At 41.9% G+C, this 17,348-nt stretch overlaps 1 protein-coding gene across 1 annotated transcript in view; it reads left to right on the top strand.

Annotated features, from left to right (window-relative positions):
- Positions 1-17,348, top strand: part of INPP4B (inositol polyphosphate-4-phosphatase type II B) — a 459,089-nt gene that overhangs the window by 344,638 nt on the left and 97,103 nt on the right. Inside the window, exons 13-16 of the mRNA XM_045293549.1 lie at positions 7,365-7,537; positions 8,671-8,794; positions 10,322-10,439; positions 12,571-12,711. Of these exons, the coding sequence (XP_045149484.1) occupies positions 7,365-7,537; positions 8,671-8,794; positions 10,322-10,439; positions 12,571-12,711 (556 nt within the window). The remainder of the gene's footprint in view (positions 1-7,364; positions 7,538-8,670; positions 8,795-10,321; positions 10,440-12,570; positions 12,712-17,348) is intronic.

The raw sequence follows: 17,348 nt of genomic DNA, 5'->3' as shown, positions 1-17,348 counted from the left end.
AAGAGATATAAATTCCAATGGTGTGGTGAAGCAGGTCTTGAAGGAACCTCAAACTACAGCAATCCAGTCCACGGGTTAGGTGTCCCACAGGAAGTGTAGCTTACAAATTGAGGCACAGAACAAGCAAGGCAGCCGCACACTGGTCCAATGATCATAAAGAAAGAGTCAAGAAAGGCAAGGCTCGCCGGGCCATTTATCTCTCCGCCCTTCAATTAATCCCACATGTGTTTATTGGGCAGGTTGGCACAATAAACTAACTAGCTCGCTGACCCTCTATTTTATCACCCTCGATGTCCTTTCCCAGGGCCCGGTCTATTCTGTTAACATGTCTAAACTATTTGTGGTACGGGCTCACCATGCTTACTTTGAGAAAGCATTATGGCTGCACTGCTTCCAAGGCAGATTTGGTTGCTCATTGATAGTTCATGGCGTTTTCCATGTGACTCACCATCACCAGCATTCCAGTGCGTCGATTCTTCTGCAGTCTTCTCTTCTTTCCAGCTCTCACCAGCATGGAAGGTGACTGCAAATACATGGCTTGGGCAGGTGCACTGCAGTCTCCTAAGTCTTCAGAGTAACATCCTTGTTCTTCAGTATTTTAAAGAGGTCTTTTACAGCAGATTGGACATATAGATACACATGCACACATATGGATATGGATACACGACGGGCTTCACAAAGTTTGTGGAAGGTGGTTTAGGAGGTAACGGACTTTTCCCCATGAACTTTTTGAAGCTCTTTCATAAGTTTATATTTACTTCAGGAAAATGGTTTATGCAATTATGAGGACTGGAAGTAGCGTGAATCCCGCTGTGGGCTTAAGACATTGCAGGGCATGCTGGGGAAACAACAGTCTGTAGGTCAGCCAATAGGTCAGAGAGCTTTGCAGGCTTATGTCCCATAAGGCCACACTGCAAGAAGAACGCAGGTTAAAAGACACAGCGCTCTGCCTGTTATCTATTTATAGTCTGAAGTCAGCCAGCTTCCCTCCTCCCCAGGCCAGGAAACTTCCCTTTCAACTCATTGGTTGATTATCACATTACATCATCCAGTATGATGACATTAAAGAACAGCAATCAATGTCTCCCATCAGCATAGCCCTTTCCCTCTTCCTTTCCAAGTATTCCTATACCTCCCTCCATTTTACGGCTTTAAAAAAATAAAAATGTGACGCAGTTATCATACCAGGCATGCCTCCCAGACCTAGTCCTGCATTTCATTGTAGGAGTGCTCGCTCCCTGCAGGCTAGCAGTTTAGGTGAACTTCCTCTCCATGGAATTCCCATCCAGGGTTCACTCAAGAACACAGTCATCAAGCACGCTGTCCTCTGGCCTGAGAGAGAGGAGCTCTCCTGCCGTTCAACCCTTTACTCCCCTAAACTTGCTTCATTATTATTTTTTTTTTAGCAAACTTACTGTTTTTTGGGGTTTTTTTGCATTTTATTGGGGGCTCTTACTACTGTTATCGCAATCTATACACACATCAATTGTGTAAAGCGCATTTGTACATCATTCTCAAAACATTTTCTCTCCACTTAAACCCCCGACATTAGGTCCTCATTTTTCCCCTCCCTCCCTGCTCCCCCTTCCCTCATGAGCCCTTGATAGTTCATAAATTGGTATTTTGTCATATCTTGCCCTGTCCGACGTCTCCCTTCACCCACTTTTCGGTTGTCTGTCCCCCAGGGAGGAGGTCACATATAGTTCCCTGTAATCGGTCCCCTCTTTCCTACCCACTCTCCCTTTACCCTCCCTGTTTCGCCACTCACATCACTGGTCCTGTAGGGCTCATCCGCCCTGGATTCCCTATATTTTCAGTTCCTATCTGTACCAGTGTACATCCTCTGGTCTAGCTAGATTTGCAAGGTCGAATTCGAGTCCAAACATTTACAGCGCACATCTAGCCCTTCTTTGTTAGCTCTGACTTTCTACCTCTTACTTTCTCTTTGGTGGGTTAAGGTTCTTGAAGGTAGGTGCCATGAGTTATGGACATTGTAGACAGAAACATTTATTTAAAGAGCGAATGAAAACATTTGCTTGGTGAGAGAGTAGTTTGAAAAGCTCGTCGTAGCAGAAAGACCATGTATGACAATGTGGGCACTCAAGCGCCTGCCAGGCCCATGAACTTGTGTGAGAGGTTTGATAGGACTTCACATCAAAAATCTCTAATTTCCCAATGAAACAGTATATTTTTCATAATGGCAGCAAAAAGAGGGGAGTGAGGAAAGTATTATAAGGAAATGCTTTTGACAAAAGGTTAGCATTTATTAAAGTGAGATAATCACAGATTCATTTTTCAATTCCTGTAGCAGACACAGGGCAGAGGTCAGGATAACTTAAAAGTGGGCATTCTGAGTGGCTATGTAACACGTTTTGTGTAACCAACCCTCAGGAGATTGTTTTAGTTCCCTAATGATGTATGTTGCGTCTGGAAGGAGCCAGTTCAGGTTTCTAGGGTCTAAGAATATGTTGGTTACGTGCATTAAACTCGTATAAAAATGCTTAGCTGTAGAGAATTTGTAGAGGAAACGTTATCACTGATTGACTGACAGATCCGAGTTAGGATGCTCGCATTGTCAAAGTGACCCTGAGGACCTTCACTGAGAGAGGAGCGCACAGGTAGCCCTCTCTGGGCTGGACTAGGACACGTCCACTGCCATCAAGCCCATTCCGACTCAGCCGTCCTTTACAGAGCTTTGAAGGCCGTACATTTTTTAAGAGACAGATCACCTCAACTTGCTAGCAGTCCCAAACTTACCTGACGGTGTGCCAGCTCCTGAAGGAGGACACCAGCCCTTCAGAGAGCAGTGTCTGTGGGCCGGAATGCCACTGTCCTCTACCACTTTCCCCCTCCCTAACCATGCGCCCTTCAGTTCTGTGTGACCGGAGGCTGCAGCAGGGCACAGCACCCCGGCTGACGGCAGATTTGGTCCAGGTTCTCTTTCCAGCCTGGGGACTATCAGCATCTACCTGAAACCCCATTCCGATGATTGGACCTCACATTTTGTCATCGTAACTTGGATGCGTACTATGAACTGGTCTCCTTTCTCCTCTATCCGTTTGTAGACACTCGAACAGCCATGCAGCCTTGGGGCTCTAATTTTGTCCCCTGTGTCTGAAAGATGGTGATAACAACAATAACAATGGCTACCAGCTATTTTGAAGTTAGTTATTTTAAATGAGCGAGGAGGCCCAAGCATCTGAGTGGAAAGGGCTCAGCGGTTGGAAAGAAAGCATTATCATCTGCGACAGTCGGCTGGTGTTTGGCTCCATTGAGCTCAGGGGTGTGAACATCCTGTACAGGAAAGAGACGGTGTGTGGAGGAGGTGAGGGGGCACCTGGCAGCCTTCTTTGAATCCTTCCGTGAACTTCACTGGCATACGCTAGAGAGGCCAGGAAAGAACCGGAAACCAGACTCAGCGTGGAGGCCTTCCAACACACTTCCCAAAGCCCAGGAAGGCTCAGCTAAGCCACACATATTTTATGTGTTCTGCTTGTTGGTCCCAGGGTTAAGTCGTTTCAGAAAGTTTTTATACAGACACTCGACCATTCTCTTCATATTTCCCTCTATCACTGCCAGGAGCCCAGGGGACAGAATCAACATGCTGGGCACTGAAGTGCCTGCCGGGCCGGTTGACTCATGCAGGAGGCATTGGCGCTGGCACTAGATTGCGTGAGCCCGGGGCTTCGCAGCCTTTCTGGGGGAACTATCTGTGGTCCTTGTGTGTGTGCTCAGCACCCATTCATGTCATGAACAACAATTGAGGTGAACGGGTGTTGATTTTAGGAATTATGCCTTAGATGAGCGCATGCAGCGGGAACACCATCGTCCTCCTGGCCATCGTTGGGCGTCCGCCTAAGAATAATCAAGCCAATACCAAGTAAACAGTGAAAGGTGAAGAGACGCTACTAAGGGGAATGCAACAAAGGTCTCAAGGTGTGAAGAGCCAAAGCATTATGTACACACATACACCACCAGCCCCCAAAACCAAACCAAACGAACATTTGTCACTTGCTTTTCCTTTGTGAGAACGGTTCCGTGTTTACTGGAGCAAAAGGGCCATCTCTGACCTGCCTGTCACCTTTCTTTGACTTGTCACGCCCCGTGCTGTTGGCTTCGGACACGGAACCTATAAGAAAGCCTCAGTCACTGCAATTCACATTTTCCAGCGGCATTTTCCTTTATCTGCTGAACTTAATTGCTTCTTTTCCTAGGGGCAGGGAGTAGTATTTTTAGCCTTCTTACTTACGCTTCTCCATGAGAAGTTTACTTTCTTTAAGACACACTACTTAGACCTCAAGACTTGTAATTTTTCTCCTTTATATTTGGTTCCCTTAATTGTCATTTTCCTTACAATGTAACCATTTAAAAAACAAAAACCACAAATGCACTGTCACGGAGGCAATTCTGACTCACAGTGAGTGACCCGAGGGCTCCTGATGCTGTAACTTTTTACTCGGAAACAGATGTCCGGATGGGAGTGCCTTATCTTTCTCCTTGGCAGACTTGAACCACCCACCTTTTGGTTAACAGCCCAATGGCTAATTAACACACTTTGCCCCCCCAAGACTCCTTCTAACCATAGAAGGTATTTATAGTTATAGGAAATGAAAACACTGAAATTAAAGTGCTAGTAATAGCAAAGAATCTAACAGTGCTCCTAGATTTAGAGTATCAGTTGAAACTTAGCCCACATCTGTTCCAGGTTTCCACTTCTATTCCGGTAGGACTAGAAATCGAATTCTTCTTTTTGATTATCTGACTGTAAGTTATGATTAAAAACCAGTAGTGAGGTAAGTGTGAGGAAGATGTCTAGAGTGATTAAAGACATTACCCTAATTGCTTATAAAGACATCTGTGAGATTGTGGCTTTGACCAACCTTCAAGGCCAATAGCTACATTTGAACTATCATTTAATATTAAAAGGAGTATAGTGTACTTCTAAGTTCATTTTTCATGTAAAAAGAGTATATAACAGTCACAGCTGAGTTATTGACTGTTTGACACAGGGTACTCTGATGCAAGATGCTTAAGGAGGAAAAAATATATTGTTTGGGAAAGATTCAAATGTATTAATAAAGAGATATCTCTGGGTGGAATGACTGGTGGCAATGTTGTTATACTTCAGCCCGATAAACCAGTGCCATCTACTGTACACATGCTTTATTTAATGTTTGGGATTTCTTTAGTACTAGAAACTGATAGGGCTTAGCCAAAATAAAATCCATTTTCTGTTTGTTTTCTTTTAACACGTACTTCCCCATTAATTCATTGAAATATTTATTTTCCAAGTGTAGGTTCTGAATATCCATCCATTTTTCAGGGCTTGGATATCCACATGAATGGGAACAGACTATGCCGCATTTTTGTATTGTATGGCAAAGTCATAATTACCCAACTGAAGCATGTTGAAATCTAGACATATACATAGCACAGGTGCCATCCGTTTTGTGTCCTGTCTTGGAGGAACACGATTGAAATCCAAATGTTCTCAGAGCTTGATTTTCCTAATTTGTGTCTATCTCTGAAAGGACCTTTTATATCAGGTTGTAACTTTGTTCATTCAAATGAAGCTTGTCAAGGGGGCTCCCTTTCTAGCAGACGGACATTGACAGTAAGGGAGAAGAGGACTGAGGGGAAAAATCATAGAAGACTTCCTGTAAAAAATAAAATCTATATTAAGTCTGCAGCCCAAAGCAAACCCTCTGATATCAAGCAGATCAAGACTAATAGTGACCTTATAGTCCAAAGACTGGCTCCATAGGATTTCCAGTGCTTTGCGGTGCTTCCCAAAGTGGGAGATGCTGCCCCCAGTGGGGCGCTGGGGTGATCTAGGGAAGCTACAAAAAACAGATATCTATACTTTATCCTGGGTGCTGGGATCTAATACACAACATTTAATTGCTGGAGTGGGTGGGGGGAGACGGGCAGGCGGTGGTAGCTGCGGGTACTAACTAATTTTGTTCTGAAAAGAGGGATGTAGATGAAATAGATTTGTATGGGGAAACCATGCTATAAATTTACTGAAGCCAACCGCCACAGCTTTCTCTCATGGAGTGGCTGGTTGGTTCAAACCTTTTGGTTAGCAGCCCAATCTTAACCTATGAGTCCAGCTCCTTGAAGTCTGTAGAGAAAATAGTACAGATTTGTTGAAATGCTTTCTTGTCACTTTATCTGCATCTAAAGAAGCTGTGAGAGAGGAGGCCTCGCATGTAGGCAGAAGCCAGATACGACAGGATTTTTCGAGAGCAAGCCCTGGTGGTACAGTGGTTATGAACCACTAACTGCTAACCACAAGTTTAAAACCACCAGGTGCTCCTTGGAGAGAACGATGGGGTTTTCTAAACTGCTGAAGGGTTACAGTCCCAGAAAGTACCAGGTGAAGTTCTTCCCTCTAGGGTCAGTTGGGGTCAGAGTAAGCTCTACGGCAGTGAGTTTGTTTCTTTGTCTTTTCGTTTGTGTGAGTAATTTGTTCTATGTCAGTGTTTTAATGGTTTGCTAAGTAAGGACACGGGGACAGAGTAATGCCTTGGAATTAAAAACACCTTCTAGCATCGCTCTTGAGAAGTGATTTTAGTTGAGTCTGGTTGGAGGTAAAAAGTCCTGGTGGCCCAGGCCAAATGTTCAGTAGTTTGAGCCTACCAGCCATTCCATGTGAGAAATTGTATGTGGCAATCTGCTTCCATAAAGATTCCAACCTTGGGGACATGATGGAGGCATGCGTCTCTGCTTCACCATGTCACGAGGACTTGCAGTCTACTCTAAGCAAGAGGATGACTTTATGGCAAGAGATCAATAAGACAGAGGACTGGCATGTGATCTAAGAGAAAGTAATAAAGGTTGACAGGAAAGGGCAGGAGGATGATATTATTCCAGTAATAGAACTAAATGTATAACCAAGAAAATGAAGATTGCAGAAGGAGAGGTTTGGGGAGATTCTCACTCCTGCAATAAAAGATATGCATGCCCTGGCGTCAGCTCTAGCACCCTCATGGGCTACAAACACCGCCTGGTCCGGTGCCATTCTCAGTTGTTATGTTTGAGCCCATTGTTGAAGTCCCGGAATCAATTCATCTCGTTGAAGTTCTGCCTTTTTACCCCCCGACCGTGTACTTTCCTATTGTGTCCACTTAGACACATGAAACACAGGTGGTATTAAACAGAGATGAACAGAGCTCTACCGCAATGTGTAGAATACGTCCAGATTGAATGGGTGACTTGCTGGAGACATCTGAGGTTGAGTGGACAGATTTCGACGAGAGAGATTTTCAGATTGAATCGTTGTGGATGCTAACGCGTATTTTCCAGGGCCCTCCTTCATTTAGTCTACTGTTCTTTCATCCCCTACCCTCGCCCCCATGCAGAGGACTGGTACGAGCAGCTGCACCCCCTCATCCTTACCCTGAAGGACTGCATGGGGGAAGTGGTGAGCCGGGCCAAGCAGTCGCTGACCTTCGTGCTGCTTCAGGAGCTCGCCTACAGCTTGCCCCAGTGTCTGATGCTGACCCTGAGAAGAGACATCGTCTTCAGTCAAGCGGTACGTGCCTGTTGTGGTTCTTTTGCACACAGAATTGACCTGCGAACATTGCCACCTTTCATGAGGAGAGAGTTCTTTTAGGGCAATTTTAGTTTGAAAATGTTTCTGGCCCTCCATTTGTTAGTGCCTAAAGTTGCTCATTCATAGAAAATATGCATTTAAGGTTATGTGGAACCATTGTATGAGACTGAAATGTCTTTCTATATGTGGAAGTGGGTGTCCACGTGTCTGAAATGTACATTCCTCTCCATTAGGCAGGGGTCTGGGGAGGAAAGAGCACCCGCCTTAGGCAAGTGCTGGTTTACACAAAGGAAAGGAAAGGACTGCTGCTTTGTACCTGAGCTGGCTAGCCAGGACTATCAAAAGGGATGAGATCCAACCTTATATCAGTATAGTTCCCCCACGCAACCCCAGACAGTATCTGACAGTACTCTCCACCTCTTTGCTTATAAAATACGTTTGCAGAGTCTGGACTGCCCTCCATCACAATGACTGTGCTGGTCCTCCCTCCCTCCATACCCCCCGGCACCCCTTTTCCCTTCCATCTCTGTCTCTCTCTACATCCATAGACAGAACACATAGAAGAAAACGTTCCCTGTCATTGTAAATATTTTTACCCAACTCTCCTTGGCTTCACCTCTTTCTCAGATGGTCCCAGGTGAATGAACCAGTGTATGAAAGAAAGCTTTAGGCATTATGCTTGCCTTCGTAGGTGCTCCTTCATTGTACCTTTCCAATGACTTTGTGACATGTGTTCCTGTCACTCTCCTACACACATTAAAAAAATAAAGTTTGGAAGCGTTAAATAGCATTTTCTGGTCTAACTCTTGGAAATGATGAGAGAGACTGTGAAGATATTTCAAGTGAACACCGAAGCCCAGGGTTTTCCTTTTTCATGAAACTATCTGTCTTAAGCTTTTTCATACAAGTGCTTAGTAGTTCAAAGACTCTCCTTATTTGAATATCTATGTATAAACACATGCTTTTGTTAAACATATTTGAAAATTTGAAATACAGACCCTAATGTCTCAAAAACCTTAAAACATGAAAATTAAACTGAGTTTCCTTATCTCTGTTGATATATTGATTTCTTCTACCTTTATTTCTGTACTTACTTATTTATCTATTTTCAGCTTGCTGGATTGGTCTGTGGCGTTATCATCAAATTGCATACAAGCTTGGATGACCCTGGCTTCTTAGACCAGCTTCACACAATTGGCTTGATCGTACAGTATGAAGGACTGCTAAGTACATACAGTGAGTATTATTTTAATGCATGTTACAATCATATTCATATGCCTAGATGTGTTAGGTTTGAGTTTTCTAGAGGAACAGAACCAGCAAAGCACATACATGTTTAAGAAAGAATGTATGTCAAAAAAGCATTTTCCATCAAGAAAATTATCCAGTCCAGTCCAGTCCAACTGAATCCATGGTTGAGATGCTAGCCGGGGGCCGCCCCCTTCAGACTCATAGGCCAGTGGGTGCAGAGGGACATGCAGCCATGGTCCAGGAACACTTGGGTCACACCAGCTCCCAGGGAAGGCAGGGAACATTGGCTGCCCTCGGAGCGACGCAGACTCCAAGCGAGAACGAAGGCAAAGAGGAGCAAGGGACAGAGAAAGCCTCAGTGTCTCTTTAATAAAAAGGCCACAGCCCCAAGGAGGCATCACCAGGCTGTGACCTGATCGATAGGTTGGACCCCACCCCTCTCTTCAGCCAGGTACACTGAGTTGTTTTAAAAGCCAGCCATCACACCAGGGATATGTGACCAATAGGTTTCCTAATTAATTACCAAAATGAGAAGTAAACCTTTATTGCCTCAATTATTATATGAAAAAATATAACCACAGATTTCTTTGCATTCATTCACCTTGTGACTGTGCTTTTGCCCCCATTATGTTTTGAAAATGGAATTATAGATTTTTTTTTCATACTGAAGACCTGAGCCATCTGGCTTTCTTTTTTTTAATATGAAAGGCTCTTTGCCAGCACTGATACGATGACCTCATTTTTAAAGTCTCAATCCTCTCATGTCTAGAACTGTAGTGTTCAATATAGTAGACACATGTGGCTGTTGGTAATTTAAAATCTATCTAGTCCAAAAGAAGACACACACACACACACACCAGATCAACCACTACTAAAAAACCACGCAAATACTTAAATAATACTTTTTACATTGATTATCAGGTTATTATTCTTCTTTGAGTCTAATGGGTAAGGTGAATATGTATTCTTAAAGTCAATTTCACTTTTGGTTTTATTCTTCTAAATATGACCACCAGGAAATTTAAAATTTCATTTATGCTATCATACTACCAATGAGTGACTGCTCAGTATCCTTCTTAATGAGTTCCTTCACAAGCTTTACTGTCAGCATATTGATAAGTATAAACAGTATGAGCCCAGGTCAGTCTTTTTTTTTTTTCCCCCATTCAATCACAGCTGTTGTTTCTAAAAATAAAGCACCGGTGCTGTTTCGAGAAAGGGAGCTGCGCAGTTTGTTGTCTCATAACCTGGTTGAATCTCCTTTCCAGGTTCCCAGCAAATGTGTACACGCTGCTTTCCCTTAAAGGGTACATTGCCTGCTGGGGTCCATTGAAGCGGTTCTTATTTCGCGAATGAAAACAGCCAGCCTCTAAGGGGAGGCGTTTAGAATGGATCCACTGCGCTGAGAGGCTCATTCACTAAAATGCTAGGCCAATCGCAGCATGCAGGTAGCGCCGCTGCGACACTTTCCTCAAGTAGCATGTTTGTAACTAGGCACTTTCCCCTGTTTAGGTGATGAAATTGGAATGCTCGAGGACATGGCTGTTGGCATTTCAGATTTGAAGAAAGTAGCATTTAGAATAACTGAAGCCAAATCGAATGATGTCTTGCCCGTTATAACAGGAAGGCGGTAAGTGGTACCCATTTCCTAGCGATCGAGCTTTGCTAGATACATTATTTTGATACCTAACAAACAAACCAAGAGGTTTTCTTGGGAATTATCCTTTTTGTCTCTTTTCCATTGTGGGGAGATGTAAGTGTTGGTGTCATGATAGAGGAAGATCTTGAAAAATTCTTGGAAGCCTCTTAATCTTTGTAAATTGTGCTACACTTCCATCCCCACCCCCACCGCCCACTCCCGGAACTCTGGGAAATGTAAAATGCAGGCATGCTTGGTAAGAACATATTACTCGTTTATTTCTGTCTAGCTTAAAGCCCTGTATGTTTTTACGTTTGCAGGAATCGTTTGGTTAATAGTGTCATAACTCTTTAGAAGACTTTAAATTAAATTCAGTTAAAAGCAGCAGCATCTTAGAGAAGATTTATTCCTCTGTCAGGGGGGTTATACAACCGTTTTTGTTTTGTTTTGTTTCATTTCTTAGGATTCACTCTCAGGATGGTAAGATTTCTGAGAAGGGTTTTAAAGAAATGGTCTTCAAACTCAGCATTTTATAGGAACCATATCAGAAGTAATGAAGAAAGATGCTGGTATATAGAATAGACCTTCAACAGAAGAATTATGTCCTATGATAAAGATACTTTAGTACGCGTTCCTCAAATTTCAACATTCTGGTATTGGGACTTTGAAATGTTGCTTGAAGAAATTCAAAATTTGAAGGTCAAAATGAAAATGTTACACATGAATGAATGAAATCAAAACCCACTACCACTGAGTCTGTTCACACTGAGAGCACCCCTTTCTGTGATTCCCAAGGCTATAAACCTGTACAGGTGTGGGCAGCCTCATATTTCTCTCAATTGCATGAAAGGGGGAGTTCCTCTCTTGAGCCCTTTACCAGCATCATGATCTGTAAAGTAGAGGATCATCAAAGACAAGAGAGCCTCTCATTGACATGGATTTAAACAAAAGTGAAAACAATTGACTCAACATATTAAAGATCATAAAGGTGGCTCAGGACTAGAAAACATTTCCTTCTGTCATATATGTGTAAATGAGAGCTGACACAACAAGATCTCAGACCAACTATCTGAATTAGACCGTCAACATTACAGATGCATATACAATCCTTATAGTAAGCACTAGGAAAATAATTTGTAAAATAATAAAATTAATCAACAGAAGAATTAGAACGACACAAAAATATATTGATCTGAATCCAGACAAAGACAATAAGGTTGTGTATTAGTCTAGGTAGTTTAGAGAAACAAATCCACAGCAACCCATGTATAAGAGAGTTTTATGTAAAGAAAGTGTGCATCACGAAAACATCCCAACCCAATGCTGCCCAAGCCCACAAGTCCAACATTGACCCATTAACCCAACACCAGTCAACAAAGTCCTCCACCTCACAAAACAGAGGCAATGATGCTGACTGCAGGAGGAAAGCTGAGTCATTGAACGAATAAGCATCTCAGCACTAGCAGGGGTCTCCACACGGCTGCTCCAGCACCCAGGGCTGCATTGGGATAGGTCCATGTGGCTTCTCCTTGGGGATGTCTTATAGGAAGTCAATCTTGCAAGCTGAAGCAGGGAACTGCTAAGGCAGCTGCACCCTGGTGCGACCATCAGAAAGCAAGAGACCCAAGAACTAGAAAGGCGAGTCTCACCACCCATTTAACTCTCCACCTTTCAATTAGCCCCACATGTGTTTTTCAGGTTGGCTCTGAAAAATCATAAGAAGAAGATATGGAAAATAAATATTGAAATGACAGACATTACTCCAGACATATTGGCATTTACCTTAAATGCTGATGGATTCGAACTGCTAGCTTTTGGACCTTAAATGCTAATATCCAAGATAAGGAAGACATTTCTTAGACTAGGAAAAAATATGCTCGTGACCCTGAATATATAAAAATTAACAGTTAATAGTTATATAGATATGTAAACAGGCATGTAAATAGGCCTTTACAACTCTTTGGGGCAAGTAACGAAATAATGCAATAAATGAAGTGATTATTGAGCACATTGAAATAAGCCCTATTTCAATGTCTCTATTATTTCTGTCCAGTGGTTGGAAAATGACATTAAACAACAGAATAAGTGATTGTTTTCCCCTTTCACTTTTTACTTTCTGTAGTGAACATTACGTGGTCGAGGTCAAGCTTCCGGCTAGAATGTTTGAGTCGTTGCCCCTGCAGATTAAAGAAGGACAGTTGCTTCATGTGTATCCAGTACTTTTTAATGTTGGGATCAATGAACAGCAAACTCTGGCTGAGAGGTAAGCATTATGTACAAGCATGTCACTGAAGGTTCTCCTTTGACTTGGTATGGGTACACTGAGCAATTCTAAATGTCCCTGCCTAAGGAACTGAAGTTAAATCATAAGTAATGTGTTTCTTTCAATTAGTATCAATTTACAATTTATTTGAGATCAGCTCACTGCTATCAAGTCGATTCTGACTCACAGCCATTTCCTCCTCAACCCCCTCCCCCTGCCCCAACCGCCACCCCAACTAGGACAGGGTAGAACTGGCCCTGTGGGCTTCCAAGCCTGTAACTATCTGCAGAAGTGGAAAATCTCCCCTTTCTCTTATGGAGTGGCTGATTGTTTTGAACAGCCAACCCTGTAGTTCGCAGCCCAATGTGTAAACTACAATAATATCAGGGATCCTTTATTTGATATAGCAAGCTGAAATAATGGATATTTAGAAAACTTGGCCCACATTAAATTTAAATATGACAAAGCACGGAGGAAAATCTTGATGCCAGTAGGAAAATTATTCACATGAATTTACATTCTTCATGTTTCCAAATCTCTAATTGCATAGCAAATTAAAGAATTTTTATGTGCATGGATATGTCAACATTGCAAACTCGGCTAATTGTGCCAATATTTCTATCTTCAAAACAATCTACTTTTGCTTTCAGTTTTACTTATTAAAATAGTTGTTATTGGATGGCATTAACAGGTTTTTATTGTGACTTGATGAATAAAATATTACATGATTTTATGCTATCCCATAAGTCACTGTCACAAAGACCTTTTTGAGCACAGAACTCATATGATTCACATGAAAATATTATAGAAAAATTTACAATTCATAGACACTCAGTTTGCATATATTAATTAGAGAAAGAAGTTAACATCATTTTTTATTCAAATCCATTTTATTGGGAGTTAATACAGATATCATATCATTCCATAGTTCAATCACATCAAGCACTAATGCACAATGGCTGCCACAATCAGTTTCAAAACATTCTTTTCCTTCTTGAACTTCTTGACATCAGCTCCCTCTTACCACCCCCCAACCACCACCCCTGTACTCCCTCCCTGCCCCCCAGAAAGCCTAATTGTACTTGCTGTCCCTATAGGTTCATCAATCCTGGATTTCATTTACTGAAAAACAGAAAAACATATAACAAAAATTAAAGGGGGTGCCCACAAAGACATAACAGATCTGAGATCAACCCAATATGAACAGACGAAAAATATGGAAAAGGTTGAAAACTAGACCAGGGCTAACATGCATCAGAGTGGGATTAACTGCAAGGTTTTAACCATTCAAATCAGGCTTATCTTTTTTATCTTCTATGGTCATATCCCCAATGCTCTCTGTTAAGTAACCACTGTCTTCCCATCTGCCTATTATGGATAGAGGGAGATCACCGGAGGAGGCTTAATTCTTATGTAGCTCTGACAATTGTATCCTAGGTTCCCAGTCATTCATACCCTTCTGATAACCAGATTCTCACAAATTAGACTCTAATGCTCTTCCCTCCTTTGGTTTCAGATGATATGATTTACAATCCTTTGGTAAATGATATTGGTGTGCTTCTTCCATGTGGACACACCTGACATTTCACTTACATGGCGGCTTGTTTGGAGACAAGCTTTTAAGACCCCAGACACTACTTTATCTGAGAGCTGGGCGCCATCTAATTTCTTCACCACATTTTGCTATAGCATCTGTATCAATAAATGGTATAACATAACATCTGATTGCAAGTACTGGCTGGAGAGGTTTGTCTACTGGCAAAATATTCAGCTTCAATTGTCTTTAGTATTCAAAATGCTGTCTTTCCTGGAATCCATTCTCCAACTATTTCCTTCATCTCTAGTAGCAAGTCAAAAATGCCTTGTACAGTCTGTCATCGCTTCTTTGTTATGAGGCAATTCACCAATGCATTTCACTGAATGAGAAATGCGACTGCATTTGTGTTTTTACTGTCTGCATGCCAATTCCAACTCGTAGAACTCCTATATGACAGAGCAAAACTGCCCCGTAGGGTTTTCCAGACTGTAATCTGTATGAGAACAGATCACCAGGTATTTTCTCCTCCAGAGCAACTGGTAGGTTCCTTACTACATTAATGAACCTCAAACCAAATACACTGCCACCAAGTCAATTCCAAACCTACAGGACAAAACAGAACGGTTCCCTAGGCTTTCCAAGACAGCAAAATATTATAGAAACAAACAGCTGCCCTGTCCTCCCATGGAACTGCTGGTGCGATCGAACCACAAATCTTGAGGTCAGCAGCCCAAGGCCTGGACAGCAGAGGTTTTTGTAAATTTCACTTGTCTGTTGCCTCTTATGAATTAGATGACAGTATTCTATATTAAATAGTATATTTCAAACTGTGTGGAATCAGTTAGTCTTGCACTATGCATAAATCATAATTTTATTTTATTCAATATATTGCACAAAGGTTTTATGCTGTAAATGAGCCCTTAAAACTCATATGACAAATCAGGTTACAGTCTAATTGTCTATCTGTTTATATTCCATTTTTCTATCTATTTACCCATATGACACAGCAAATTCTGTGGTTGAATTGAATGATATTACTGGATATAAATTATACATGTCATAAAAATGGAGCAGCATTGTACACTGTCCCTCTTTTAGTATTCTAGAGTAGAGGAGGTTTGGAGTTTAAATTAATAAATTAAGCATGTGAGTGTGGTCTTCAAACAAATGTGAATCCTTAATTTATAAGGAATGTTTGACAGTGCATTTTTAAAGCTTTTATAACAGTCTAATTTCCATCATCTGTGTGATTTTGACTATTTTAGCTGCCTGTTCCTTTATTTCACAGGTATTCTTCCCCTTCCTTATACCTCTTGCATATTTTTAAAATCTATTTTTTTCATATCTGGAAGCCACATATATGTAAGCTGTAAAAAGGAGGCAAAATGATAAAATAGGACACAGCCCTAAACGAAGCAGGAGGGCTGCTTTCTAGCAGCTCTCTGACATTAATTAACTATTGATTGGAGCCAAGCTCTTCCTCTCTGTGTGTGAACCTCATTTTTCAGACTCTGAATCTTGAGCGTTACCAGGCAACATCTCCTTCTTTGATATGCCGTGTCATCTAGGTATAATATCTTAACTCTATATCTTGTCCACACCCCAAACATAGATTTGTGCACATTTCAGGAAATAGATAATTACTAATATTACCCCAGCAAAGATGATATTCTTTAATTGCCAGTTAATTTAAATATCTGCAACGGCAGGAGGAATAGATCTCACGAAGGTGTCAGGAAACACTCCACTAGGTTTTTCAGGGTCACATTGGGCCCTTTGAGTCTCATCGTTGCAGGTATTAAATACTGGCTGTTCCAGGTACGGCTCTGTCAAACAGGGGGCACAAGGGAGAAGGTTAGTGGGGTGGGGCAGGTAGCAAGACTGATAGGAAATGATCCATTTCCTGAAAGAAAATATCATTCCTTAGGGAAGGCACTTCAAGCAGTACTATGCTGCAGTTTGAGTTTTGCAATAATCAAAAGTTGTTCGAGGCACAATGTAGGATAAAAATGATTCATTGGTGGGAGAGATCATCAGTGAGGTTTCATGGAGGAGGTGAACCTTTTATAAGACACTGAAGGCTACATAGGAATGAAGTAATTCGAATGGCGAGGTAGTGCTCCATAGTCTGATTGGGAACAGCATGTGAAAAGTCTTTAAGACACATGGTAAGGGAGGAAAGTGTAAGTCCATTCACCCGAAGGGTTTTAGAAGCCTTTGCCTAGAGGGTAGATGCTCAATTGTGTCCTTACAGGGAAAGGAGATGCTCTGAAGGTTGATCGGATGCAGTGGGTGTAAGTTAATGTCTCTAACATGCCATTACTGCACTCAATAGCACCCACCATATATGATTGTTATTAACTTCTGCAAGTCAGACCTCAACACATCATGGCCCTGGGAGTGACACAGTAGAACTGCTTCATGGAGAATTATTAGCTGTCATGCTAAGGGGAGCAGTTTGCTGGGCCTTTTCCTTCGCAGCTCTACTGAGTAAGTTTGGACCTCAGCTTTTGAGTTAGGGACCAGTAGCAAACCAGTTATGCAAGTCAAGCTCATGAACAGGCTGATCATCCATGCTGGATATTTGCTGAATGAATGATCTCATGGGAAGGTTGCATTGGAAGTAATAAAGACTAGAGGCCTAGCAATCAGGTAATTGGTGAAAATGTGGGAAAATCCTGACTCGATATAATGAAATGCTTACAAGATGAAATGCTTACAAGGCAATGAGAGCTATAAGAAAAGAGAACACATGAAGGCTAATGATGGTGAAAAGAAAAACAAGCAAGCAGGATACAGGGAAATGAAAACACCCCTGAAAAGTGGATGGATAAGAGAGAAAATATGAATTAATGATAGCATCCTGCAGCATGCTAAGAAATAGCCCAAAGGAGGGGATGGTGTCCCCATTTTCATTATGTTTTAAGAAAAGTAGAGTAATTCAAATGAAAAATTTTAACTGGCACCTAGACCTGCTGATTTGGAGCATGTTGAAAGATATGAGAGATGGAGATGGTGTCAATTATATGATCTCCTGTCAATTTGAGCAAAGGGGTGGAGTCTAGCCTATCAGTCATAGCCAATGGTGCCTCTGTGTGGG

This window comes from Echinops telfairi, unplaced genomic scaffold (assembly GCF_000313985.2).
Source record: "Echinops telfairi isolate 266 unplaced genomic scaffold, ASM31398v2 ScPeMD7_2186;HRSCAF=2738, whole genome shotgun sequence".
NCBI lineage: Eukaryota > Metazoa > Chordata > Mammalia > Afrosoricida > Tenrecidae > Echinops > Echinops telfairi.
Note: the sequence above shows the minus strand (reverse complement) of the source record. Positions and strands in the feature narration are given on the sequence as shown.